The 27,875-nt window shown below is 41.2% G+C and overlaps 3 protein-coding genes across 5 annotated transcripts in view; 2 read left to right on the forward strand and 1 right to left on the reverse strand.

Annotated features, from left to right (window-relative positions):
* The window catches only part of LOC110975306 (transmembrane protein 18-like), a 24,957-nt gene extending 7,248 nt beyond the window's left edge, over window positions 1–17,709 (reverse strand). Inside the window, exon 1 of the mRNA XM_087132552.1 lies at window positions 17,690–17,709. The gene's annotated coding sequence lies outside the window, so the exon portion shown is untranslated. The remainder of the gene's footprint in view (window positions 1–17,689) is intronic.
* On the forward strand, window positions 1,383–15,738 carry LOC110975379 (uncharacterized). Its single transcript, XM_022227831.2, has 9 exons — window positions 1,383–1,568; window positions 8,449–8,574; window positions 8,811–8,938; window positions 9,415–9,643; window positions 9,945–10,020; window positions 10,350–10,393; window positions 11,938–12,137; window positions 12,556–12,639; window positions 12,775–15,738. The coding sequence occupies exons 1-9, from the start codon at window positions 1,493–1,495 to the stop codon at window positions 12,775–12,777; spliced, it is 966 nt and encodes a 321-aa protein (XP_022083523.2). The 5' UTR covers window positions 1,383–1,492; the 3' UTR covers window positions 12,778–15,738.
* LOC110975369 (carbohydrate sulfotransferase 11-like) lies at window positions 16,511–27,275 on the forward strand. 3 transcript variants are annotated; one of them, XM_087132551.1, is made up of 5 exons: window positions 16,511–16,638; window positions 21,558–21,666; window positions 22,236–22,363; window positions 22,648–22,839; window positions 24,671–27,275. In XM_087132551.1, the coding sequence occupies exons 2-5, from the start codon at window positions 21,564–21,566 to the stop codon at window positions 25,364–25,366; spliced, it is 1,119 nt and encodes a 372-aa protein (XP_086988677.1). In that variant the 5' UTR covers window positions 16,511–16,638; window positions 21,558–21,563; the 3' UTR covers window positions 25,367–27,275. The 3 variants fall into 3 exon arrangements, with proteins under 3 accessions (XP_086988677.1, XP_022083507.2, XP_022083506.2); XM_022227815.2 differs by lacking the exon at window positions 16,511–16,638 and adding an exon at window positions 19,427–19,901; XM_022227814.2 differs by lacking the exon at window positions 16,511–16,638 and adding an exon at window positions 19,924–20,775.
* Window positions 27,276–27,875: the final 600 nt, after the last annotated feature.

Genomic DNA, 27,875 nt, shown 5'->3' on the forward strand with positions numbered 1-27,875 from the left:
AATTACGAAGTAAAATTCATATCGCAGTGGAATGTATGATGATTGAAATTTTCAGTACATTCCTCTGACACATAAACTTGTCAATTTTATGTTCCTTAATTAATTGATTGCATGATTGGAATAGCCTATGTGCAGTGATATTGAATTTTCTATGTGAATAAAACAAAGAATGAAAGAATTATACTTTTTTCTCCATGTAGAATTTTTCAACTGAATTTTATGAAACTATGAAAATTTTCACAAAAAAACAGATGCCCATTAATACAGCCATAGTGAAAGGGAGTGTACGTTTGACGATTAAATCATTCCACAGCACTGAAAAAAGTTAAGAACTGTGCAAGTCATAGTACTCGGGTTTTACAAACAGTGGAAATGAAAACCTCAGATATGTATGGAAAATTTGTTCACTGGCGGTTAGATGGTTCACAACGACTGGAACCCATGATATTAGTAAGTGACACAAAGCAAAGGTTGAGTGGACCGCCGAAAAAAGGTACATGTAGTTGCTAACAACAAATACATGTTCAGTGATTTAAGTAAGACAACGAAAGTGAGGGGGGAGGGGGAGAGGAAGAGAGAGAGAGGGGGCGCTATACTACCTTTGGCATGAGTATTCAAAATCTGCGCTCGCCCCCAGTATTCTCTTGCCCGTCAAGCACGCGTAAATCTGCAACACTCGTAAACACGTTGACTAAAGTCCTAATTTAAATTATACAATTCCAGGGGTTCAAGGCATGCCCCAACATGGCGCGGCAAGAGGGGAACGAGGTTTACCGGACCCTTGAGTCGCCAGAATCATTGGGTCTGGTATCCAGGCTATTATGTTTCCAAAACGTCTCTCAAACTGGGTGCGTTCGCGCGGTTACTCCTGTTGACAGAGTAGGATGCGTGCGCATAGAGCCTGAAAGTTGACCCCTGATGGCACGCCTCTGGACCCCTTGATAGGAAAAATAACGTGCAAAGATTTGAGAATTTATAATATTTTTTCGATCAGTTTCTTCTTAAAAAATCCAACTTGGAAAAAGGGCTTTGAAAAATATTTGCTAGCATATCAATTTATATAGGCCTAAACTGAAAAATTACCTGACTAAAAAGAGAAATATCCTGCCAAAAATTGACCCATCACTTCCGAAAATCTAAAATACATGAAAAACAGTGAAATATATATGGCAGTCTCGTACGCAGATGAATATTTACGGTTTGAAATTCTATGGTAGTCTGTGGGTAAAAAAAAAGAACAGATCAAAATATTTTGCACATTTTGATAAATTATACGGTAACAAAGTCAAAGCAATACTCTACTCTTACGACAGATTCTAATATTTTATCTAACCTTTAAACTGAACGACGTCACACTAAGGAACCGAATAGAACGCCAATGTTTAGAAACGTTGCCGGACCACTTGAAATTGGATTTGGTGAGAAGGTATACGCGTATACGCGAAGCTCCTCTGGATTTTACAAAAATTTCTTTTGGTTATCTAAGCCAACCATGACAAACAAGCAAAGGAAGTCGTGGTTTTTTCTTGTCACCACTTTAGCTTTGTGGCAAACAACGGGCGCTGCAGGTACGTTTATTATTTTCATCTCGTTGTGATGTTTGCTGAATATCTCTCAATGTCCCTTATCAGTTAAGCCAGTAACAACGTTTAATCCATATGTGGGATATTTTCAGAACTGCATGGACGTGCGAACAGAATAAAACTTAAAATGCCATATTGACTTTTACTGAGAATTTGGTTTGCATGTTCCAAATCATTTCATTTGCATTTTTAGATCATTTAGATTAATTGGTTGATTTGAATGAAATGAATTTTTAATAAAATATTCACCAAAGAGCTTGACTAAAAAACAAACCCCCTGATCGCGAAATACACAAGTAAGGTTAGGATAGAATAAGTACCCTCTGTGAGCTGTTTTCATGTACATGACACTTCCTTTATTTTTAGTTCTCAGCCTACATCAACGTCATGCGAGAAAAACTTTCCTTTATAACAAACATTAGAGCCTGCTCAAATGCCAGCGTTTTCATGTAGCATGTACAACATGTGAAGATTTGGCTGTGTGGCTGATCACATAGGTCTTTCTGTTTCAACCCCCGGCTAACAGCAAAATCAATGAAAATCAGACTCAAAACTTATAGAAGCGGTTGAAAACCTGGTAACCTATCCTTGGATGCTTGGCTAAGACAACATCTGTAAGGTTGAACGTGAAAAGGGAGTTATTACTGTCTAAGTGATTTTAACGAATGAACTTATTAAATCCCTTCATTCAAATCTCGACATAAACAGCCATAGACCAGCAATTACACAGCACACCACATGCAGTGTGCAAAAGCGCGGGGGATTCTCTCACTATGCAGCTGAGTGCTTCAATCTTGTGCTTGGCACTATAGGTACAAAAAAGATGCAGTTGAATACAAATTGATTAAACCTAATGAGCAAATTATTTAGAGCTATCACTTCGTTAATAACAGAGTTGCAGTAACACTAATAAATTAAACAAATTAAGTAATCAGAAGTGTAACAAATAGTCTACCGTATAAATTCAGACTAAAATGATTGTAGGATCTTGATTCAGCCTTATTACGTCAAACTTTATTGAAAATACATGTATTAAACATAACATTAACATAACAATAATGTAGAAATATATCGATGACGAGTGAATATTAATTTTGCAAACTTTATGTAAAATTATTAAGTACAGAGTGATCTTCTGACCAATCTTTTGATCGAGAACGTGCAATGATTTTAAGATGTCGAAAACGAACAGTATCGTATGAATCAAACATGAAATGATGTTGTTATCATTATTATTTACTGACCTTGACAAAATCAACGGTAAAAACAAGGCAAATGTCCATGTAAATAAACGTCAACACACTCAAAGAAACTATAATAACAACAATTAGGAGGTTGGGGCAGCAATTTAAATGAAAGTTAAAATTAGGCTTCCCTGTGAAGACAGCATTAAAGAACAAGACATTATGAAAAAACAAAACAGGAAAACAATTATATGGGTCAGGGACCGCAAAAGCGAATCTAATCACTGTTGTTGGAAAGCATGTGGACTCGCACATAATGACAAAGGAACCCTAGACAAAAGACAGTCACACGAAATAAAGGGAAGCCCTGTACCTTAAGATGATGAAATTCTTAAAAAATCTACTAAATTCTAATGAAACCTAATAAGGGGCAGGGACATGACATTACAGAAATTATTTCGATGAATCAACCGATAACCGTTTAATATGCAATCGAATGCTATACCGCCGATATGTAGAAGAAACTATTTCCTTCAGAAAGGCAGTTGCGTGTGAAGACCAACAAATAATGTTTAACCATTTTAAAATGATTGAAGCGTGGCGGTTTTGATTAATACGTTACTTCGTTTTCAATGTACTTTTTCACAAAAACCAGACGTGCTTTTGTGTGGAGTTGGTGCCACAAGCTCCCGTGGTTAAACTGAAGGGCATTCAAACTATGATTTATGGTAAATAGGCCTTTACAGCCATATCGAGGTAAACACTTTGGAGCAGGACAGATTGCAACTTTTCGAATTTGTATACGCCGAGACTTGACGATTTCTATTGCTCTCTTTCAAAATCGTCGTCACAATAGCAATTGTTGGTACTCAGGCCTTTGGAAACAAGTTGAATCAGCATCTACCTTACAGATATATTTATAAACTCGCGTCATCTTGTTGAACTATTACAAATACACTAGATAGGCAAGCCAGGCCGAATGCGATTTTCTGATTTGCATGTGAGACAAAATTTGATCACCCACCAAAAACTATGCATACTATTAGGCGTCAACAGAAAATGCCAACAAATGGAATGACGTCACATATCGAGATGTCTTATATATATAACTCCACATCCAATCAAATTGAAAGCTAGTACGATTGTAGCCAGAGATGTAGGTTACAGGTAAAACGGTAGCAACGTTTTGTCGAAGCGTTCATGTTTCATCTGACTGTCCTCAAGGGTACACTTTTGGCTACACCATAATCCACAGAACTTTAAACGCGACTGAACTGTTTTGAATTTCGGAAATGTTTTGAAACCCTGGTCAACTTTCTGAACTGTTTTGAATTTCGGAAATGTTTTGAAACCCTGGTCAACTTTCTGGTTTTCAAACCGTCCTCAAGCAGCCTTCGCTTCTGGGGTTATGAGCAATTATATAAAACCGACCAAAACTTGAAGCATTTGCCTACAACCACCTAAATTATTCAAATGTTGTGAGTGATATGCCAAAAACACAAACAAGAGATGATGACGTGGTCTTATAGATAAAGGCTCCATCTAGAAACACACGAAGGAAAATTACTTGAACTTTATCATGATTAGGCAGATCCTCTCAGTGAATAAGACGCCCCCTCGCCCAAAATTATGAGAAACTGTGCTGAAAAGGTGGGCCCCAACATGGCGTCCACGATGTGCAGAAGTTAAATTCCTAAAAAGGCCCCATATAATTTTTTCCATTTTGCAGAGTCTGGAGGGCCATTCAGTTGATAATCTCTATGATTGTACCGATACATCCATGTATAACATCACAACACATTGTGTGCGAAGACCAACAATGACGCAAATTATTCACAAAAAATGAAGCGTGGCGGCTTTGAGTACGTTTCGTCAATGTCAGTGTACTATGTCAGTGTACTTTGTCACCTAAAACTACTGTTCCCGTGTATGGATTTGGCGCCACAAGCTCCTGAGATTCAAATAAAGGACACACTACGTAAGCCACAATTTGGGGTAATGGAATTTTACAGTCATAACATGTAAATAGCTTGAAACTGGATATATACTCGAATGAACCGATACGGGCGTTTCAAAATAGTGCGCCTCCAAGAATTTGCAACACGTTGACTAATCACAGTGCGCAGAACCTGTGGACCAAATGCGCGTTTGGAAAGGGTCGACAGATTTTGCGCCTGGTGATTGATCGACGAGTTGCAAACTCTTGGAGGCGCACTCTTGTGAATCGCCCGTATTTGGTATTCTATCAGCTCATGGCAAAAATAAAGCACGTCCGTAGCAACTTCGTTCCCATGGGAACGATATTGCCGCGCCATGTTGGTTCCCACCATGCCTCGCACGCTAGTGATGGAACGCACACGCTGCTCATGGAGTCGAGGATGCGTCCGTGGTCATTCGGACGCGCGTGCGAGATTTGCCCTACCGCGCCCTACGCGGACTCGCACGCGTGCTTTGTTCCCGAATGATCTTGCTTTTTTGAAGAACTGGCTCATTATGTAAGAAATGGAGTGATTTAATCATTAAAACAAACAACAAAACAGATTTACTCATAACAAACATCGTTATGAAAAACACCTAAACAGTGCAACGCTGTCTCTATGCTTAGGCCTATGTGAAAAGCGCTCGTATCATTGTCGGTCGTCGCAAGTAATGGGTTACTTAGTGTGTGCTTCGTTACTGTGTGGGTGTGTTGATGGGTGTGTTTGTGTATGAACAGGCAATTTTTAAAAAAATTCCGACACAAAATCCCATTAAAAATAAAAATTGTGCCCCCAAACTGTGGAAAACTTAAATTATCAAGAATTACTGCCAGAAACGTTTGTACCAAGTCAATCGCTACAACGTTGTGTGTTACACTTTAAAACTGCTGGTTCAGATTAATCTGAATGGGTTATGATCTATTCGGGTCAGAAAGAGACAAAGTTTAAGGTCAAAAAGACATTTTTCTGACTTGTAGGATAGGATAAGCCCTTATCCTTTGTACCTGGAAAGGAACTGAGCAAACTCAAATTTAGATTCTGGGTCAATCTGACCTAGCAGGTTTTGTAGAGGTCATTTGTAGCCTAAGTTTCACATACCTACTTCTTGTATATAACCACCATTTGGGCCAATGGAATTTTCCCGGGGGCATTCTCACCCCTCTAGCGCAGTCTCTTTTGCACGCCCATTCTATGCATTCTAGTCGCATTAGCTTGTCAATCCGTATTGCGAAACTAGGCAAGGTCAGTTTTTTCTGTTATCCAAGCAAATGCAATGCTGCCTTTCGTTCTGGAAACTTCCACTCTCGATTTTGCAGTGTTAACAGAGTACATAACCATGCTATATTTGCAATGCCAAAAAGCCGCCATCACTGCAAGGATCGAGGACTCGGACAGGGGGCTGCCAGGCAGTCTACTACGTACGTTTACCGATGATGATGTCGAGAATCCTCACTATATCCCACACTGAAACATTTACACATGAAAAAAAAATCAACATTATACAAACTGTTGTATATGCAAGAACACGTTTAAAATCAAATATAACTTTTAAATTTAATAACAAACATGTTTCAATTATACTTGTATCTGATTATGCGAGATGACACCCGTTGGCCCTCCAGAGTTTTTAACTAATCAGAAGACACTTAGGTGGACCTTCATTGAGAAACAAAAAAAAAAGGGCACGCACTAATCAATTCAGTCCCTGGCCCGTTTGTAGCCGTATATGCAGTCTGGCACTTCAGGCTACGTAAATGGACGTCCAGTTGAGCTTTAATTAAGAAGATTCGGGCTCAGGCTGAAATATATTGGTGTTCTATCAACGCCTCATTACACTGGGTGGTGAGAGTCGTTTCACAGCGCTTACTTCGTAGAATGTGGGATGGGTGACTCAGACTTTTATGGTGACTCTGAAAGGACACCGGTTATCGTCAATGTATACGTCAAAATTAGCATTCAAAATTCACGACTCGCCCCAAGTCCCGAATATTGATGTTGCTGTAACGTCTGCCGTTTCTTGACACTGACAGAATTGGACCGTAAGACTCGAACTCTCTTTGGCAGCCTTGGGACGTTTATTTACCTCAATTTTCTGTTCTGGCTGGCATAAACTTCCCTTTAGAAGTTTTCAGTCAACACTTGTTGCCAAACAATATACCTCCACGTTTTCCACGCTTCAATGACAACTTTTTGTCAGCCATCCAACTACAAAAAGATTTCAGTTCTGCGGTCAGCCTTTGTTCTATAATACATGTACTTGAATGTGTTTTTTTTTCTGATACAATGAGGGCAGCACCGTCAGCGTGCATCAGTAATCTGCAAGTTACCGCGGCCTCCAATTCGTAAACATAGATTAAAAACAACAGGGGTCCGAGTACAGTTTGTAAACTGGATTCAGTGCCAGAGATGTAACTACGGTAATTGCTTTCTGTCACACGAGTAAAGCCTGATTTCCTTATCGACGTAACAAACGCAGAGGGCAACGCAACCAAGACGCAAACTGCAACGCAGACATATGAAAACATGCCAAACGGAGGTGTCGCCGACAACGTAGACCACGCAAGCCAGTCTGCGAACGATCGGCAAAGTTGAGCCAGGTTCAACTTTGCCGACTGTCTGCGTCGAGAATAGCTGTGGTATCCCCATACAAACACGAATACTGGCACGACCGGCGTGCAACGATGTCCCTCTCGCTTAGTTCCACGAATTTTGCCCACTTAAATGTTACACCCTATAGTATGATCAACAGCTGACCATCAACAAAATGCATGAAAGTGGAGTACACTCAGGTTTGGCATCAAGAGGCGGCACAGTCAATCTATAAGGGTATTTTCCGCAAAAAAGGCTGAGTTTCGAACGCCATTTTGTTTCAATTTTGGGGTGGAATGATGTCATGCACCGTCTTTTCCGTTCGTACCTGCGTCGTCACGTTAATAGCGGGTTTTGTTACGAGGTGATGATCGATTTCTTGTTTGATGACGTCACAGAGTATTGACACATGTCATCGGAAAATCTAGCTAATGTCATCACATGATTTGGGTTAGAAGCACATTTATAATTATCAACATGACGAAAAGAGGAGACTGGTCATTTTGAAATTGTCCCTTCAAAAGTTCAAGGATGATGACGTCATAATTCTGAAACTTCGAAAAGTAATTTGTTTGTATCTTTGAAGAAGTTTTTGTCTGTACTCACGAAAAAAAGAGACAAATCTCAAATGTCGAACAAAAACTGTCTTTGATGTGTCACACACGGGGCGCCCTTTCTTGCTGTGTTGTCAGCAATCCTCGTTTGGTAACTGATGCTAGGCATACCATGCACTCTTAACGCCTGCCTTATTAGTAATCTGAAATCCGGTGTAAACAAATCCATCCTTTTGGAGTTGTGATGTCATAATCATTACATCCTGGAAGTTGAGGTCACGGGCAATTCTTTTGCAAGAAGATATGGTCTACCCGGCCCAAGCTGCATCAGTCAATTGCTTAGTTATACTTGGAAATATTTCTTTAAGATTGAACAAAAATTAGTGGTAATTTAATACCTGATGACGTTATATTGACGTTACATGCACTTCAATATTCCAATAGTAATGGAAATCTATAAAGTCGGTAATTGCTTTTTCGCGACAAACCGGCCTAAGTTCAAAACTATTAGTCTGTTCAAGGATAGCAGTGTTGTTTGGCTTTGTCTTAATTCCTTTAGACGACTGCGACCCTCAAGATGCGTCGACTTGTTCTGGAGATTTGACCTGCATTTTGCGACTGGGACGCCACCAGTGTGACTGTCCATTTGGGTCTGGTCGGAGGAATGCTTCGGACACCTGCATTGGTAATGGCATTTTATGGTTCAAAATTGGAATAGGCATATACTGAAATTTATGGCGTTTATGTGATTTTATCCAAATCATTTGAAATTAAAATCGTATTCTTAGTGCTTATCCAAAAATGTATCAAGACAAATATGTGATCACTTCTATAGGCCTATCCATTTTTTTCCTTTAAATTGGTGTTGAGATTTAGTCCACAGCATAGGAATACTGCTATGTTTGTTGACTTGGTTTTCAGCGGTGAACGAATTTCGTCTGTCGATCGCGATAGAGGAGTTTGCAGGTGAAACGTTCGAGCCAGCTATGTTCAACGATTTCCCGGATGACCCAAATTCCACATTGTTCATGAATTTTCTCCGGCAAGCTGTAAGAATCAAGCTATTCTGATCCTCATTTACAATCTTAGATTTGTATGAAGTACCGAGACGCCATTTCATTTGTATCAGCCGGCGAAACGAAATTCGACAATTACTTCTTCGCTCTCCCCTCCATCTTCATGCTCATGAATATTTATTTCATTGGGTGAATAACAATAGTCTTTTTACCATTAAATCTTTGGTTTTCATTTTTATTAACAAACTTTTCGATGTTTCAACTGGTTTTTATCAACTACGGAGCTCTGCAAATGCCACCTGACTTGTTGAGATCCTGGAGTGTTTTATCGTAATGAAGACTACATTACAGACAAGATGCTGATAGCATGATGAGTTAATTTATGAGTTAAGTTAATAATTGATAAGATAACGACAAAAATGCCAGGATGAAACTTCTGGGCCTTCCGTAACAATATGCAGTACAGGTGGACTTACTCTTTGCGTGTTTTGCTTTCTTTGTTTTACAAGATTGAAAACGAGTTTAATGATGGTGAAGGCGGTTTCCTGAGCGCTCGGGTCCAAAAGATAAGCCGGAGCGGCAGAAGTATCAGGGCGGTACCGATTGTGTCATTCAACAAAGACTCAAACACAACCCTAGAGATGGTTCAGAAGGCTCTAATGGGTGCCATTAGTAGCGAAAACATACTGTCAAGATCTAACATGAAAGTCGATCCCAGCTTAACGTCTGCACAGGAGCGTGAGTACACGTCACAACAGCACAGTCAATACTCCTTTTAGTCAGAAAACACTTTTGGGGTGCGTTCGAGGAGCTTCCACAGGCAACCCTGTGCTGGGATGGCCAAGTGTACTGTGTGTCAAATAAATGAGACTACGGGGACCGAGTTGAACACGAGTCAATTTGTGGAAAGTACTCGAACGCATCCATGGTTCGTTTCGTTCCTCCTGTGGCTACAGCTTTTGCACTAGTTGTCATCCTGATAATAGATCATAATAGTCGATAATAGATCTAAGACCATTCAGCTTTCTTGGATTTTCAGTTGTATGTGAGAACGGGTATTGTCGGAATGGCGGAACATGCACCCCCAGTATTGAAGATTATTCAAGCAACTGTACGTAAGTATACCGCTTTCAGTAAAAACAAATAGGCCTATGTACATGTACACGTACAATATTGCTCACCTATCGAGGTCACCAGAGGCGGAGTATAGTTCTCCAAACATTTATAAACTCTGCAAATTTGTTTTTGTTTCTTTACAATCCTGATAATGGTTCAAGAGTTTTAAATACAATAAAGTCATATATATGCATAACAAAAACAACCTACTGTTTTCAGGTTGGGATGGGGATGGAGGTTCATGATTTGAATTCTACCCTGATAAAGAGTATGCTCTCCGACATCATCAACACAGCGTTTCTCAGCTCTTCATTTTTCATTTCCACAGATGCCTTGCCGGCTATGAAGGTTCGAGGTGTGAAGTGTCTCGAGGTCGGTCTTTATCCAAGTCTAATGCCGTATTCCCCAAAGTTTTCCTTTCAACAAATATTATATCAAAAAGTACTTTTGCCATTTCACAAACGCTTGGAAAGTCTAACATGGGATCAGATCTGTGAATGGCGGCTGCTTTTTTTTTCATTTAAGTGCTGTCGAATCCATCACAAGTCCAGTCACAAGTTCTGTATACTTTCACAAGACTAGTCATGAAAAACGGTTGAACAATGACAAAGGTTATTTTTGTCAAAGTTGAACGTGGCTTGTGATTTAGCTTATCCACCAAAGAGAGTCTAACTTGGACCAAATTCTCCTAGCAACGGAGGCTCCTTTAGTGGGAAATGCATTTTCATGCTATTTCGCTGCGTTCATACTCATGAAAAACAGTTTTGGTTTTACACATCAACCCCATTAAAACAAAGAGGAGAGAAATGCATGCGAGTATGGATTATTCAGACAGCATGCAGGGTGTGGGCCTGCATGCACAACGATTCAGCCTGAAAAAATATTCAGTTTTGAGTACTTCTAAAAAGGCGGCTGATCTCTTCTCTTTCGGCTCCCTAGTTCTTTCAAAGTCTCTTCCTTGGCAATAGTTCTTTAGTTGTTTGCTGATAGGTGTCCGGAGCCTTTCTTGTCCAACTGCGAAACTGTAGCCCAACCAACCTTGCTTCCGTCTGTGATTAGAATTCTCTTTACTTGTCGGCTATACACTCTTCAGCCTCTTGTACCGCCCAAATCGCTGAATTGGGATCGGACTTTTCGATCAATGCCAACTTTACCTTATCAAGAGCGATTTCTAGTTTTCCGCAAATTTCAAATTGCACAATGTTATACCTTGGACGGTGCTTGGCTTCAATCTTAATTTTAAGCTCTTTTGTAGGAGTTGAGTCTTCCTTTGGCGCAGAAATGGCATTGAACCTTTTGTTAAAGTAGGCCTCGTCCTTAAACTTCTCAAACACCAAGGCCATGTCTGAAGCGCGCCCTCGTAGGTCAACAGGTCCAAGGAATTGAATGAAGAAATGAATAATGTGGAGATGCATTCAGCACATGTGCATGAGCCTGAACTGAAGGGCGTTGGCAAGAAAAAATGCTATACCTATACCAGAATCTATTCTTATCCTAATATTAAGAAACGACTGTGAAATACGTGCGTTCATACGGTGGCGTCGCTACCAACAAATTGATCTCTCGTCACCAAAATGGCTCTTTTCAACCGATGAGGGGGTGCTTTTTCTCATGACTGATAAGCCCGAATGACTTGTGATTCAAATTCAAATTCAAAAACAACATTTATTTCCATACGTTCATTAAAATACGAATCAAGAATACACGTAAAAAACTACGAGCCATAAATATAATGTAATGTAATAAGAGAAAATAGAGGAAACTAAGATAGAAAGTATGGAGCTGTTCGTAATATAAGCGAGGGCTCATCTGTTTCCTCCGGCGGGTGATTGACTGTTTAACTTGAAGGAACTTGTTGATTGACCCGACTGCAGCACTAATTTTATCTTATTTTCTGACATTTCCCCAATACTCAGGCGAGTCGATTGCTGTCATCTTAATTCCCCTGGGTTATGCGCTCCTAGTTACAATCTTTGCTGTTTCCGTCTGTTACTGCCTTGGAGTGATTGCCACCGCTCGCCAGAGGAAACCGACGAGCAACGATCGTCACTGCTGGGATAAGACCTCTGAAGACAGCATTGATTACGTCAACGACCCTCAGTACCTCATGAAATCAGTAAAAACTCTTAATGTTTCAAACTTAGATGTGCTAGTGTCATAGGCTCAGCAAAGACAATACAGCCAAAGTGTATTGCAAAGTAGCCCATTTATTTAAGCGACGATAAGCGGAGGTTGTATCAAGGAAATGGCGAGAACAGAATCCCTTTTTCCTACTCGTACGTACGAGATATTAGTCGTTCGTTTGACTTTAGTATCCCAAGCCTACCCCATGTAAATTATAACTAGATAGTAGACCTACGACTCGAGAGAACGAATCCCATCTCATACATGAAAAGTATTTCTCGTGCTCACTTATGAATTCTTTGTTAAAAATTGAGGAAATGGGTCCACCTTTTGCCGAAAACTGCTCCGTAACAAGTGTCTGGTATTCAGAGATTGACACTCTTTTAGCATGATTGTTTCCCTTTGATCAGGGACTGAATCTGCCAAACCGTCATGGAGGAATTCCGCTTGGTACTGCGGAGAAGGTAATTGGTACGAAGGCTGAAGAACTCATGGTAAGACCTCACCCGCTCGCAACAAAATAAACAGAAAACCCCAGAATTGACAGTCACAGTATGTACCCTAAGTTATTAGTTTGCTTATTCTAAACAAAATAACTAACCTTTTTTCTTATTTTATTTTTACTTCAGTAAGACTCGCGTGACGTCTAGAACTCAGCGACCTAGGAGAACTGAAGTGCCACCTGGTAATCGTTAGAAAGTTTTGGAACTCGACCATGGAATTGCCAGACCTGATAAAATGGGGCTAAGAGTAGTGTTTGCTTTCTTCTTTTTATTAAATGATGAGGAGTTTGTTTGGGTTGCTTTTTAAAAATCATTTACGTTACAAATAGTCGCCGAAATAAGATTGGGGGGGGGGGAAACTCGCCGCCGCAAATTGACGATTTCGACCCCCCCCCAAAACAAGAGCCGCTGCGTAGCGAATTTTGAATACTTTACAAAATAAAACTATAAAATCGCGATAACTCGAATCTCAATTGAATGGATAGAAAATTCGACTTACTCAAATTTCGAGCAAACGAAAGTTCCTGAGTTACGAGGCATAATATAAGCCTAAATCTTCTCTTCGGTGGTCAAATGCTCACAGCAGTCGGCGATTGGACTGCTTGCGGGCGGGCTAGCGCTATTATTGAGTCCGAGGTAGCTATCAGGCTAGCTTGTCAGGATTTGTTGCAGTTACGGGTTGGTTTTCATGCAACGGGTAGGCCTATATAAATGGTCCCGCTGGTGTGAACAGACTGAAGTGCGCCTGGCAGTGGTCTCTCGCAACACAGGTCTGTTTGTTCCACACTAATCTGAATCTCGATCAGTGATCCTAACACTGGTTCGCACTATCCTCTATGTGGGTTTTGGTGTCCGTAAACCAACGATGCATGGATCCCTGATCCGTGTGAAACACGGCCCTGTATAACGCGTTCCTGTTGACACTTTTTCATTTTTTGGCGATTGTTTTCGTTTATGTAGGCCTATGCGTCACACAAATTTCAGATAAGATGATGTAGTGCACTGTAGTGGTGTAGTGGCATGGTGTGGGGATTTCTAGTTACATGCGTATTTGTACATAAAACTAAGTATTCTTTCGGAGGGAATCATTTATGTGCGTTTTTGAGGCAAACAGTTTCATGGGTTTACGGCGACTGGAAGTTGATAACATGTTTCCCTCCTTAAGCAATCCATGACCTCACACATATAGGACGGGGATAACTCCTTCAGAGAAAAGGTGTCAGTGTCGTCTACGAAAAGGCTACAGAACAGAACGGGTGAATAGGGCGCCCTCTTTTTTATTTCCCACTCGCTGCTCGACCGAGAGACCCAAAACGGTTCCGTAATCCATAAATTAACATGTGTAATTCTAAAAGAAAAGCCTTAACCCTAAAATAGACAGTTTATATTGGCCCCTCTGACAGCCAGGTAGGGGTGGATTCCTCCCCCTAAAAACTCGGCTGTGCTCATCTCGATTTTATTGAAACTTGGCAAGCATGTCATAACACTTCTTTTCAATGCAAAGATGCAGTTTGAATTCAAATCAGACGTAGGGTTTTGTTGTTACGGTAATTTGAAATTCAAGGCTACATGCGTCCAAGCCCGCGTGCATTGAGCTCCGCAGTGGAAAAAGCATACATTTTCCTCTGACCTGTCTCAGAAAAATGCGCGCTGTGCAAGAACGGTACGTTCAATTTTCACCAAAGTGGTGTCAAAACGACCGTAAAGAATTACGTTGAAAATTCCTAAAGGCTCAACTCCTGAAAAACAATGCATTGTAGTAAGTCAGAAAAATGTTGGGGGGGATTCTGCCCCGGCTCTTTTAGGAGTGAACATCCTTTTCTCTTCCTGATATTGGTTCGTTGCTAATAAAGAGCTCAGTTATATCTAAAAAGTATCAAATTACAAATCTCCATTTGCAATGCGTTTCAAATAATGTTCCCCCTTCACGCGCTAAGGAATTAATTTCATGTATATCCTTTGTTTACTGGTAGTGTTTTAATTAATAATGAGCAATTATAACAGTGTTTTACCCGAGAACATTTGTTATTTCAAATCATTTTTTCTTGGTTGTAGGCCCTATAAATTGATTTTAATTTAAGAGTCGTCATTTGTATAATGTTTCCTTTGATATCATGCAGTGGTTAGTATTGTCTTACTTTTAAGAGTTCGAGTGTGTACACGTGTGTCCGTATTACATTTAAGCTTTGGTGTTAATTTGTATATCTCGAGTCAATTATTACACAATGTCTGATTTTTTTGTTAAAAGGTCTGTTCTGTAGACTTTATATTTCTCTTTGAAACATCTATAAGTAGGCGTGGATCCAGGGGTTAGGAGGGTCGACCCCCCCTCGCTCTGATACCAGAAAAGGGTACAAAAGATAATAAAAAATAACTAAAGTAAGTTCACCAGTACCGTTGTAAACAATGTGTGTCATGTAGTGCTTCATCATCGTTTCTGTTTGTCTGCCAAAAATGAGACATAAAGAAAATCCCGGCTGACCGCCCCCACCCCCGACAAATTCCTGGATCCACTCTAGTTATGCGATATACTCTGATACCAGTATCAACGTAACTAGATCAGTTTCAAAGAAAACCTTTTGTTTCAGTAGGCAGATGGGCTATGCTTCGCCAACAAATGACAAGGATGTATTTACTCATTACTTTGATATACTGGATTAATAAAGGTTATTGGGTGGAGTTTTCTGAAGAATTTTCTTCAGTTTAATCATATTTCATTAGTTATTTGAAATGAAATGTCATTGCTCGAATTCGAAACGTTGTAAAACAACAGCGTTTCGAAGTCGAGCAATGGATATCTAAAGATCGGTTCAGCGCTGTTTATTTCACATTCGACAGAAGTTCTGTTTGTTGTTGTTGCAATGTGGCAAATGGTGATTTTTGCAAGTCTCGTCAAAATTGGTACAATTTTCTGTGGCCTATAGACGTATTCCATGAACACCACGAATCAAATTTTTCGGAATAGTGCATTAAAATTAACAATTACTGTTAATAAATGGCGATTTACTGTTATTTTGTTACTTAAAGACAAACAAATCACTAAACTGAATTTTTCCTTGGAAAATCCTATTAAAATGCCACTCGCCTTGACACGAGTTCTGAAGGAGTATTTCTATCCAACCACAACCACTAAAGGTGACCTTAGCGAACATCAGATGTGTTTCTCCATTGCATTTTGCCATTTATTACAGCGAGAGAGCAACATTTCCTGACCATTAAGTTCCCCAACAGACGGTACACAGTTGCTTATCAACCTAACCGTTTATGCCGTCGCTTGCTTGATTGATAAAGGTAGCTTACGAATGTTATATTATCTTTTTGAGAGCAAACTCCAATCAGTGCACAGCCCTGCTTCCCATAGAGGGCCTCAGATTTACAATGTGAGTCGAAGGCATACCAAGGGCATCTCGGGGAGTTGCCGAACGGCCCACATCTGCCCACACCTGCAGAGAGGAGACAGTATAGAAATAGCACGTTTGTGCGTTTGGTGATGTTACTTGAGCGCACTTTCTCTGGACCTTGGGTGCGCAAGTATTTTGAGACCTGTGTTTAGTGCACGTTTGAGATCTGTCTTCAATCAGGTAGCGAAATTTAATTCGTTGCTAGGTACTCCAAACTTGATTATCCGCCCCTAGCTGAATTGCACCCCCAATTGGCGAAAGAAAGACTGGTGGTTACAAGCGTGTACGCAAATACTATACATGCCGGGACAAATTAGTTACGCGTACTTAGCGTGCTCCGCGTAAAACGCGCATATATTTCCGCGCCTCATGGCGCGCCTATGCGAGGAGTAAAAAAAAAAGAAAGAAAAAAAAAGAATAACGCCCTCTTTTGTTCCCCTCGGAAGCGGATTATTGATTGGGATAGGGTTTCGAACTGAACTAGACTTGCCAGATTGCAGCCGCTGCCGCGTCTTCATCTGGGGCCTTTTATCAAAGCAAAACTATCTGTACTAATAGATTGGAGGATCATCGACTCTTTCCTTATCCGGTAAGTTAAAGGCATTATCTTGAAAACTTAATTGTGATTATTTTGATAGGTTTTCTTGATGAGCTTGAGAGGAGTGTGAGACGCCTCTGTGAGGTCCTTTATTGAGGTACCTCATTATCCAGTGCGCCCCTGGGGGTCTCTCGGATTGGGCGGCGCCTCAAATACAGAATGGGTGACGTGAAAGCCTGATCACATTTTAATAAAATCTTTGTACATCTGAGCCTCGGCATTAATTAGGCTACTTCTCCTCTTCTCATGATCTCATCATGGATACGTGTTTTACATGCACAAAACCGATCCAGACACGTACTGTTCACAGTACTGCGGCCTGATACACGCGTACCGCGGCGTACGCGTGCATGTACAGTACATTTACACGGAAATTCTCGACGGAGCCTGTACAACGTTCATGTAGGTCATACATGTATAGTACATCATGTACATGTAAAACTGGGGATATGTACCGTGAATTTCAACATTTCCTGGCATTGTTATAGTGACAGATAGACCTCAGTTTTGATAATAAACTTCATGTTAACTTACTGTACTTTTGTGTTGGTCTTTCGTTCCCTAGCCACTGAATTCTTACGCTCGCAAGGCCGTAAGATTACGCGGGATGAACGGAATCGGTGCTGAGTTAGGTCGATATGCAAACGCGTCTGGGAAGAGAAAAAACTAGCGGGAAACTGTCAGGAAATCTAAACCTGCACAGCTTTCTCCACCACAGGCCACTTTTGAAAACTTCAGGATAACTTCGAATTCTTTGTTTTGAGCCTTCAAAAATTGAATCAAAACGTAAACAGTTTTGACCACTCTGGTACTATTTCTCAATTCTATTTTTACAAAACGTGTTAGGAAAAGGCCTTATCTTACCTTAAAAATATTTGGGGAAGGAATATTTATTTCCAAAAAGTGAAAATAGGACCTAAATTTCATGAAATGAAGCAGCTGTTGGCCTGGCACGAATTCTTATGACCCTTCTTACGCATGCAAATGACCCTAAAAATGGGACATGCGCAGTTAATAATTTCCCTCTGAAACATAGGCCTACCTGAAGTGGCACGGATGTACTACAGCCACGCGATGTTTTATGCGTTTATGTGGAACTGAAGGAGACCAGTGTACACGTATTTACTGAGCCACACAACAGATCAGAGTCAGTCCACGTAACAGGTGGGATTTTGCATGAACAGTGGATTCGTGCATGAAATCCAAAACTCTCTGACGTCGCGCCAAACTGATACATGTAGGCCTCATACTCGACCGATCATGTTGCTTTATTGACCGAAACAAACACGACCTTCAAGGCTATATTTATATCTTTGTGCATGACTTTAGCGGCTTTCGCTTTTCACAGGAAGTCTGACACATCATTGTCCCCGAAGATTTATGTCAGACTCAGCTTAGGCCTATCTACTATCATAAGTAAAGTGGTCTGGAAGTGAATGTATTAAGGACCCACCCCTGTCAAAACGATGGTTCAAGATGCATCGTACGAAGCAGAAGTAGATAAAGCGTGATCTGATTATTCAGGATGGTTGAAATGATTTACAAATATTAATGTGGTAAAACGTCCTAGGTTAGTAATATATACATTATTTGTAATTTCCAAAGGTATGTTTTAATTTACTTTGTTAACGTGATACGTTGGGATGCCCCCCCCCAGCACCACCACCACCATGAAAAAATATTCATTTTTTTATGTTACATAAAGGATACTTCAACGAAATGAGAAAATGTTTATATAGATAGACTAACGTCAGCTTCAAACTTTGGAACCAAACTGGCTAGGACCTTCCCATTACGTGGGCACAAAAACATTGATATTCACCAATGAGTACAACATGTAGGCCCTAGCTACCTGGGGCCAATTTCATAAAGTTGCTTAAGCACAAAATTTACTTAAGCGGGAAAAAACTTTTCAGTTTGCACAGATTTTAGTTAAAGAAATGCGTCACCCGGGGTCACAGCTAACGACGCGCAGAGCATTGTGGGTAAATTTCTGCCAGGAGCGCGATCTCGCTCAATGCGTTACACAAGCGGCGGTTATCAATTCGATATTTTTTCTTTCTCTTCCTCATTGCTAAAAATTTTATTACTAGGTGATCGGGCATGCTTGCGTGCCATTATAATATTTTTTTGGCCACGAACGATTTGGGTAATAATCGCAAGTAAGCCTTTGTATTAAATTCCTCCATGGTAATACCTATGTATTCGTCACAGTGAGGTCGCCGGTGGCGTCAGGGTGCAGGCCACTAATTCAAGTGAGAATTTCTGGCCAGCTCATTAGCATTAAAATTGCCCTCATAGTATCTTTTGAAAAAGGAAATTGTTTGGCCCCCCAAAATGGTAAGACGGTGTAAATCGTTGCCAGGATGAACTTCCTGGGTCTTTGAGCTTTCATATGAGAGCAGAATGATAACAACTACGGTTGAAAAATGGTCCTAAGTGCCCCAGAAAGTTGAGGGTTGCCACTTGAAAAATGGCTGTAATTGGACTTCGGGAAAAAACACTTTTTGGGGGGTGATTTTTTGGTGGGAATAATTAAAAATGTAATTGGTTAACCCACAAAAAATTGAAAAGAAATTGAAAGATTAGGGACCAGACAATAATTTAATTTGTGTTTCTGAAATCTCGGGGATGTTGGTATGCATGTTATTGGGCCCTGAACAGTGCTGATTTTACACTCTTTTGAATTAGCGGACTGTACCCTTCAATGACCTGACGAGCTCTGTGAGTTCAGGGCCACGGTTCTGTACAGTACACCTGTAGTGCTAGTGGTACGCACAGGTAAAAGGTGTGCAAAATACATGTACATGTATTGTGTACCGTACGTGCACATGCCCCACTGATTTTTTATATGGCGTCTATATTTATACCCCTCCATTTTGGCGTTTGTGAATCTGCAGCAACTTAATAGCGCTGTCTTTGAGTCCTTCTGTGGAGAACGGGGTTTCAAAACAGCCGGAAGATAGATCTCCATCAAGGAAGAATATCCATGCGTAAGGTTTTTGATACCTGCATGCACAGTGTTTCACGGCAGCAAGTTAGACTGTGACCTATCAGCTTTCGGACTACAGTTTTCTACGACATTCCAAGTGACGTGGAGTATGGAACTGAAACTTTGAAGGATATGCAGGCTAAGTTGTTTTGAGAACAAGGAGTTTCCTTCCTCGACTTAGTTTTGCTTATTTGTTCAGGGTCGTACACTGGAACGCCAGCGAGCTTTTGTGATGGAAAAGAGACGTTTGATGGATTAGTTTGTGAGTCAGTGATCTTATGTAATATGCAGTAGCCTTTTTCGAGCAGTGAAAATTCGTTTATTTCCCCTCGTCGTGCAAAACAAGCCATGGTATTCTTGCAGTCCGGTTTTAACAATAATGTGAAACACACACAAGTATGAAGTTAGCGTTGAACTTAAGGCCATCCTGATGGTCATTAGCTTGCAAAAGTTTTTTTAAGCCTGATTTTTACGAACTTAAAAATCAGTTTCGCTGTGATTTGATTCTGTCACGGCAATGCATTGCTTAACCGAAAGTCCAGTTGTTATTCAAATAGAGTAGAATTTAGTAGGGTTTAATGGTGTCGATAAAAATCAGTTCAGGACTAATGACGCTGTTGCATGAAATGGCTCAATATCTCCTTCAAAAAACTTTTACACTTTGGCTTTATCACGTATGTCATTACAAACGTCCATTGCAAATGTATATGTGGGGTATATCTCAGGAAAACCCCTACAAGAAATATTTTCAACAGTTTATGTTGTCCTCCTTGTTGGCAACACCGCACGTGCGTAAGTATCAAACACTGGCTACGGCTCTCCACCGCTTTCTCTTTTGATCAAAATTCGAAGCCGTATATCGAACGAGACCGGACCGGATTATGGCTACCCTGTCATGCTCCGCCCCATACAATCCCATGTATTAACTAAACTGATACACCGGCAGTGCTGGGTGAACATACATGTACGTGAGGAGATTAGTTCTTTCTCCTCGACTTGAGCTCGTGTTCCCGCGGGTGAAAGAGGGCTAGGTTATTATGGGATTGTATGAAGTCACATCCTTGAGGTTGGAAAATAAGACCCGAATGCCGGGACCGCGTATGAACCACCGAGTTCAACAGTACTTCATCAGCTTGGTGAGTTGAGTCCACGATTACTTGGCTTCAGCCATTATCCCACGCCTGCTGCGTAGCCTGCGCTGGCGAAGTTGTCAAGACATATAATTTGCGTGAGATACAAATAACAAACGTTACACTTCTTTTAAAACTTTTCCCCTCGTCGTAGTAGAATCACTTTTCGTCGCTATATATCCACCTTCTTTTCAACTTGTTGATGTTTATGACACTCAAAATTGTGATGGCCCGTTACGGAATTCTTTCCAGCACAAAAACCTATTTTGTGAGGTCGTGAAGTGAAAAGTGGAGTATTGCACTGTACTCACATTTATTTCACTCACATAGGTCTAGGCCTCTTTCTTGTACTGACTCGTGATTGTACCGTCTAGCTGGCCATGGGGAACTCGGTTATTTAACCAGATTTTTTCTATTCCCGTTTACTGCTGGAGGAAGTTTGACAGACTCAAACCCCCTGATTCATCATTGGGTCATTAGAGAAACCTCACCCAAATCTCTCCAGCCAAGTACGTGATGTCTCTTCCAGAGTGTGGAATACATGTACGTTTTTGGCGTCTCTATTACACCTAAGGTCGTCTTGAGGGGGGATTTCTAATTCCATCTCACTGCAGAGCTGTTTCACGGAAAGTGTTGCTTCACTGCTTATCGCATGAAACGTTTTCTTAACCAATCTTAAAAGTTCTGAACGCGATATGTCTGTTTCTCTCTCATAAATACTTTTGTATAGGCCATAGCTCTATATGGCGTCTCTTCAAACGGGTAAAAATCCTCTGTTTCACATGCAGGCGTTGATGGCGTTGTTCGCTCTTTCGAGGCTGAGAAACAGAAGGCTGTGGGCCATCTTCTCCGCCGGGTGCTTATTGTCCGCACTGAGTTTTACTCTAACGACAAACAGTAAGTACTTTCAAATCACCTCGCACTTTCCTTTAAGGGCCCTGAAGGTTCCTACGAACGCAGGCCTAAGTGTGGTGGGGAAGTTGTAAGTGACCCCATGGTGTGGAAGTTAGTATAAGTGTCCCCCAAAAAAGAAAAACCGAAGGAATCCCGCTAAAATTTGGTCAGAATTTGTGGACGGCCAAAGGGTTGTCCAAAGATCATGCATGCGAAAGTGGTCACGTTGCTGACTCCCTGCACATTCATTTTTTTAAAATTACAATTCATTGTAGCTAAAAATCTTCACAGCAATAACCGTGCAAAGGTTAGTCTCTTTCAAGGCTTTCAAATGAAATGCTTATTTGACATGTCTACTTAGTAAAGCTAATTATCCAAACCCGTCCCATCAGCCAACGTCGCCAGGTGTAGTTTTTTTTGTCAGCCTTGCAGTTCCCCATTACAGGGTCATACGTTACTCACAGGACTTTGGTTATGTTATGTTAGCAGTTATATTTCGCCCTTTTCACAAAGGAGATGCGCCGCCATAATTTGTTCACACAGTTAACAACAGATTGTCTTTTTTCCTACAGGCTTTTTACCTAAAAAGAGTCATGGGACTTTTAACATCATGACACCATCATCTCGCCATGCGATTACTCCAAGCAGACAACAGTCCCACGCGAGAAAAGAGCTGATGAAAAAAGAACACCCCACTAAGGTACAGTTTATTTACCCACTTTGAAGCGACAGTTGACCGTACACTTTAGACACACTGCACTTCAGTTTGAAAGTGGGCATCTCGCTTAAACCACTCATGTACTAGTCTTACAGGTGGGCCTTTGTTTTTGTATTATCTCAAAAACAGTATGCGTGTTTGGATAATTCCAACAGATGTTGTCGCATCGTTCAATGCACTTTATTCTCGCCAGGCAGTGTTTATAGACCAGGATGCATTGTTTTTTTCTCCAGCAAACCCATGTATTTTTCATTTTCTCCGCACAGAATTCCAAAACGCCACAAACCGACTCCATGGAACAACAGGCGCTGGTCCAGCTGAGCCGCAAGAACTTCCTCAAGAAAGTCTGCAAGAAGCATCGGGAGCTGAGAGTGAGCAATGCGGTTGACACAACGAGAACCTTGAAGCAGCTCATGGTCATGCCGAACACCAGGGTCTTGTACTGCGTCGTACCGAAGGTATTCCCTCTTTACGCGTGAATAGGTCACAGCGACTCAGTCTTTGGGGTGTGCCAAATCATGACTTTAACTCCAGAAGCGGCTTTAGTTTGGTGCAATCTCTTGAGCAGAGACCTTCGGCCGTATAATACAGAATTTGCTCGGGGACCGGATTTTTGGGTACGTATTTTTTTTTAATGTAAACCCGAAACTGCGATTCCATGGTCTGCCGCCATATTATTACCCACGAAGATGAAGACAAGATTTGGTGGACAGAACAGAATTGTAACAAGGGGTGAAAAATACAACCTTGGTCTGTTCGTTACAACGAATTTTTAACCAGTATGAAGCTTGGATCAAGCACATCACAGGAGTGACTCCCGTATTCCTCTAGAACGTATTCACCATTATTTTGGATCTGAACATCCCGGTAGAATTATTTCTATCCACGATCGACGAGACCACGATTTCTTCAGACTTGAATTTCCGGAGATGCATCATCCCTTGAAAACGGTTCAAATTTATGTGATTTGCACAACCTGTCAAACGTGCTCGTAGACAGAGCTCCTGCGAATACCCACACCTTGCCTTAACGTGAACTGCCTTCTTGATCAAGCTCCTCTGTAGAAAATGTGAGAATTAACGAAATTGTGCATGCTAATCAAGAACTTGCAAGGCACCAGCCACAATGTCATGCACCACACTCTGTGACACGGTGAGTGGAAACGTGTTTTTGCCATACAGTTGTGCTCAAAAGTACTTTGCATGACATACTTTTCTAAATTCTTCATTTGTAAAAGCTATTATGTTGGTACTTCCACTGTATCTTTTGTCTATTTGTTGCAATACACAAACCCGCATGTGCGTTGACTAAACTTCATTTGCATAAGAATAGATAGGGCCCGGGTTTCTTTTCTGCTCCTGTTCAAAATTATTATTCATACCCCAGGCTTACGTAGTCCATTGTCTTTTCTTAATAGTCAACAGCGTAGCCTTTGTTCTTGATGACTACCTCAAGACGGTTCCTATAATTGTCCACAAGCTTTCTGCATGTCTCCTGTGAGATGTTGGTCCATTCCTCCTTGGCTAAAGCCTCCAGCTGGGTCAAGTTGGATGGTCTCCTGGCTATCACTCCAGTCTTCGGCTCCCTCTACAAATTCTCTATTGGATTTATGTCAGGACTTTGACTTGGCCATTCCCGTACATGGACACCATTGTCCTTGAACCACTGCTTTACTAACTTGGCGGTGTGCTTGGGGTCATTGTCCTGCTGGTTCTTCTAATCGGGTCCAAGCTGGAGTTTCTCAGCAGACGCTTTCACATTGTCATCTGGGATCTTGATATAATCTTCCGTTTTCACGATGCCCTGTATCTTAATGAGGTTTCTGGCGCCACAAGCAGAGAAGCAACCTCTTAGCATTATGTTGCCACCACCATCCTTGATGGCGGGGACTGTGCCAAATTAGTTTGCAGAGATATCACCTTTTGGTTGGCGTTTGATTTTTATTTCCAGTTCGTTAAAAATGGACAATTTTCCCATAGATCTGAAATATGGTTGTATTTTCATTTAGTACTGGGTAGAACAGTGTACATGTATTATCATCCAGGGGTCTGATGGCTGCATGGGATTTTTAACACCTTGTGAATTATTTTACTTTTGTACTAACGACCAACCATAGTTTTAGCAGCCACTTGAAGGAAGAACATGACTGTGGGGTAAAAGGAGCAGATCCTTTATCTGCCTCATCGCTCACTGCGTATAGCCACTCAGGTTAACGATAATTGTGAAAATGCCGTCTTTCCATTAGATCATAACAGATAATAAACGACATAACACCCTTTCATTCTGCAGGTTGGATGCAGCAACTGGAAACGAGTCTTCATGGTCTTAGAAGGCCACCGCCGTTTCATGAACATTTCCCAGATTGACGCTCACTTCAATAATCACCTGGAGATACTGTTGTCCAAGCCACTGGACGAAGTCCGCCACATCCTACAAGCCTACCGCAAGTTTCTCTTCGTGCGCCACCCGTTCTTCCGTCTGATTTCCGCCTACCAAAACAAGATCGCCGGTGACCAGCCTTTTCGCCAGGGCGGCAACTGGCAGTTTTTGGACGTAGCCCGGGCGATCATCCAGAGGTACCGCAAGGAAGCGAAATCCAGTGACTACGTGAGGGGGAACTTGAGCGTGACGTGGGAAGAGTGGATCGCATACCTGACCGACCCGCCCAACCGAGACAAGTTTAACGACCACTGGAAGGAAGTCTACAAGCTGTGCACGCCTTGCCAAGTTCAATACGACTTCATCGGCAATCTGGAGACCGTGGAAGAGGATTCCCGGTACATGTTCAAGGTGTTTGGTTTGAACAATGTCACCTACCCACCGTATCGTTCCCGCACAAAAGTGACCAGCTCCGAATTGTACAATCACTATTTTTCCCGTGTCAGTCAAAAGGACCTGCAGAGATTGTGGCAAATTTACAGACTTGATTTTGAACTTTTTGGTTATCCCAGGCCAGAGAGATTGGGCAAATCGGTGCACCTCTGATAACCCATGAGATTTAAAGGACCTTTCTCGAAGTTCGACCCGTGTTTCGCGTTCCGTCTCTCTGTACCCGGAGGTACAGGGCTCCATTCAGTGGCCGTGTTCATCGAATTCTGCGTGTCCCACGAGCGGCCGTTCGTGACTTAATCAGATGAGAGTTTTTTACGAACCAAAAGAAAAGTAACAGGGAACGAAAATGCATAGCTATTTACACAATGGCACCCACAGATGAAAACATATACAAAAACAAGAACGGACGTAAACAGCACGACAGAAAATATCACCAGTAAACTATCATACTATGGGGGGGGGAGAGGCAATTTTATGCAATGCCGTGGGCCAAGGGCAACATCTGAAAAATAGTAGACCTACCCTAAAATAGCCACTGCGAGATGCTCTGGGAATTGAGGGAATACTTTCTGGCCGTGTCCGGAGCAAGAAGGACGAGTCAAAGACAAAGTCCTTCGATTATTATCGTACTATTCAATTAACTTTAACACATTGAGAGTTGTCTCTGACGTCACTTTGTGTCGTTGGTTCCTTACTGACATATGTGTGAGAAATAATTTTCAGATGTTTAAAACCCCGATCTTGTGTGAGACAGGGACTCCGTAATACTCATTCGCTGGTGTTACACATATTCTGCGCATGCCTCGATGGACAAAATACAATGATGACAAATCACGTGTGAAAGCCAAATCTATTACGGTAACCCTAAGGGAAGAAAAAGCCGATTTCAAGGGAGTCAAAATTTCATATGACACCGGCCCCATTTGAAGAAAATTCATCGAAAGTTTGTGTTTTTTGTTCATTTTGAGACTAAGCTACTGCACTTTTATCCACTCAAATTTCTGAAGGCCACGCTCAGAGCTGGAGACGTCCTTCCTAACGCGGGTTCCACACGGTTCATTTTAAGCGCACCAGGAAGTCGTCTGCACTTAGGCAGAGCGCCAGGCAGCGATCCTGTGCCGACTTTCACCACTTCTTTTCTTGCTCTAGATTTTTTCACCAATTTCTTGCACCCAAATCCCGCTACCGGTCAGGGTCGTCACCCCCAGCGGGTTAAGGACTGGCCTCAACCATGCCATGCGCTTCGCCCCGCATGGTATCAGCTATACGCAAACTTTACAAAATGTAGGTACCGTGTATGTCATGGCTATGATTTCGAATTTGAAAATATTTAAAGCTTGTCCAGGAAAGGTTTATGCATTGGTGACGCATATACTTATTGTAAACTGCGGCAGTTTGGTCAGTTTATTCCGTCGTATGTAATTATTATTATTGCACGTCAAAACATGGAAACGATATTTTTAACCGAACCCGTCTTGGAAAAAAAAGTGCCTTTTACGAAAACGGTTTGTCTTCAGAATGCACAGTGACGATATTCGAAAAATTGTCGGGATGGGGGGTGGGGGTTGAATTGGTCCTACTAATTTTATAAGTATAAAGCCTACTTATTTCTTGCATGAAATGGATAATTTCATTTGACTACGTATGTATCTTTTTTCCAGTTGACTCATAAATTGTCCATTAAATGGTTAGCTACGGAAAAAGATATAATTTTGCATATTAAATGCTTATGTAAGGCTAGATCCTATTAAACAGTCAATTCAATTCTACATGACAGTAACCAAAATAATTGTATTTGAGCGTTTTAGTCTTTCCAAGACGAGTAATGAAGCTAACCGTTACTGATAATTAAATTTGAACGAAAAGAGTTTGGAAATTTGCCAGAAAACCTATATTTTCACTTTTCCTTTTAGGACTATGGCGTCTAAATTTTGGAACTGAATGGTAAATGACTAACTTGTTTTTCCAATAGCACGTTAAAAGTTCGTCTAACACAAGTTTTGAAATTGGAAACGATGAATTAGAAAAAAAAACTTAAAAAAAATATAGATATGAAAACCTCTATTATTCTCTAAGTTTCAATCATTACTGGTCGAAGTTTTGTTAATTAACAAAGCACGTCTACTCCTTAGGCCTATTGGCCAAGGAGATTCGCCGAAACTATGGCAGTAAAAAGCACGTTGTTGTAAAAATCCAGGCAGGTAAGGTAACCTTAATGATTTTCGCAGACTAATGTAAGGGCATGTGGCCTGATGGTTATGGTTTGTAGCCTCTGATCGTAGGGTCGGGGTTGTGATCTTGGGCAAATCACTTAACCCCATGTGCCCCTCTCCACCCAGTATTTACTCCTGGTGGCGGAGAGGGGAGTAAATGGGTACCTGTGAGGGCAGACACGACCGTTTGCGCCTTTTTTGCAATGACAGCACCGGGATATACTTCTCAGGGAGCCGAGAGGGTTTCGGGAATGTTCAGATGATGTGAGCCCAATGTGCAGGAATAAGGATAATAAATCGGCGCTTTTGAGTTGCGGATGTGAGATACCGCGCGCCTTATAAATGCTTTGATTTTATTAATAGCTGAGGCAGGTTTTTCTTAGCTATGATTTACCACGCCACATTAAAATCAAATTAGAATTTCAATTCGCTTCCACATATCCGTATAA

Source organism: Acanthaster planci, linkage group LG02 (genome assembly GCF_054643075.1).
Source record: "Acanthaster planci isolate LZ-2023a linkage group LG02, COTS_SCS, whole genome shotgun sequence".
Lineage (NCBI taxonomy): Eukaryota > Metazoa > Echinodermata > Asteroidea > Valvatida > Acanthasteridae > Acanthaster > Acanthaster planci.

Bases quoted from the DNA above. Each gene is read 5' to 3' on its own strand.
- LOC110975369 (XM_022227814.2), top strand. From the start codon at position 20,677: ATGGGATTGTATGAAGTCACATCCTTGAGGTTGGAAAATAAGACCCGA. The intron at 20,776-21,557 runs GTGAGTTGAGTC...TTTCACATGCAG, and splicing joins AACAGTACTTCATCAGCTTG to GCGTTGATGGCGTTGTTCGC. The intron at 21,667-22,235 runs GTAAGTACTTTC...TTTTTCCTACAG, and splicing joins TTTTACTCTAACGACAAACA to GCTTTTTACCTAAAAAGAGT.
- LOC110975379 (XM_022227831.2), top strand. From the start codon at position 1,493: ATGACAAACAAGCAAAGGAAGTCGTGGTTTTTTCTTGTCACCACTTTA. The intron at 8,575-8,810 runs GTAATGGCATTT...CTTGGTTTTCAG, and splicing joins TGCTTCGGACACCTGCATTG to CGGTGAACGAATTTCGTCTG. The intron at 10,394-11,937 runs GTCGGTCTTTAT...CCCAATACTCAG, and splicing joins GAGGTGTGAAGTGTCTCGAG to GCGAGTCGATTGCTGTCATC.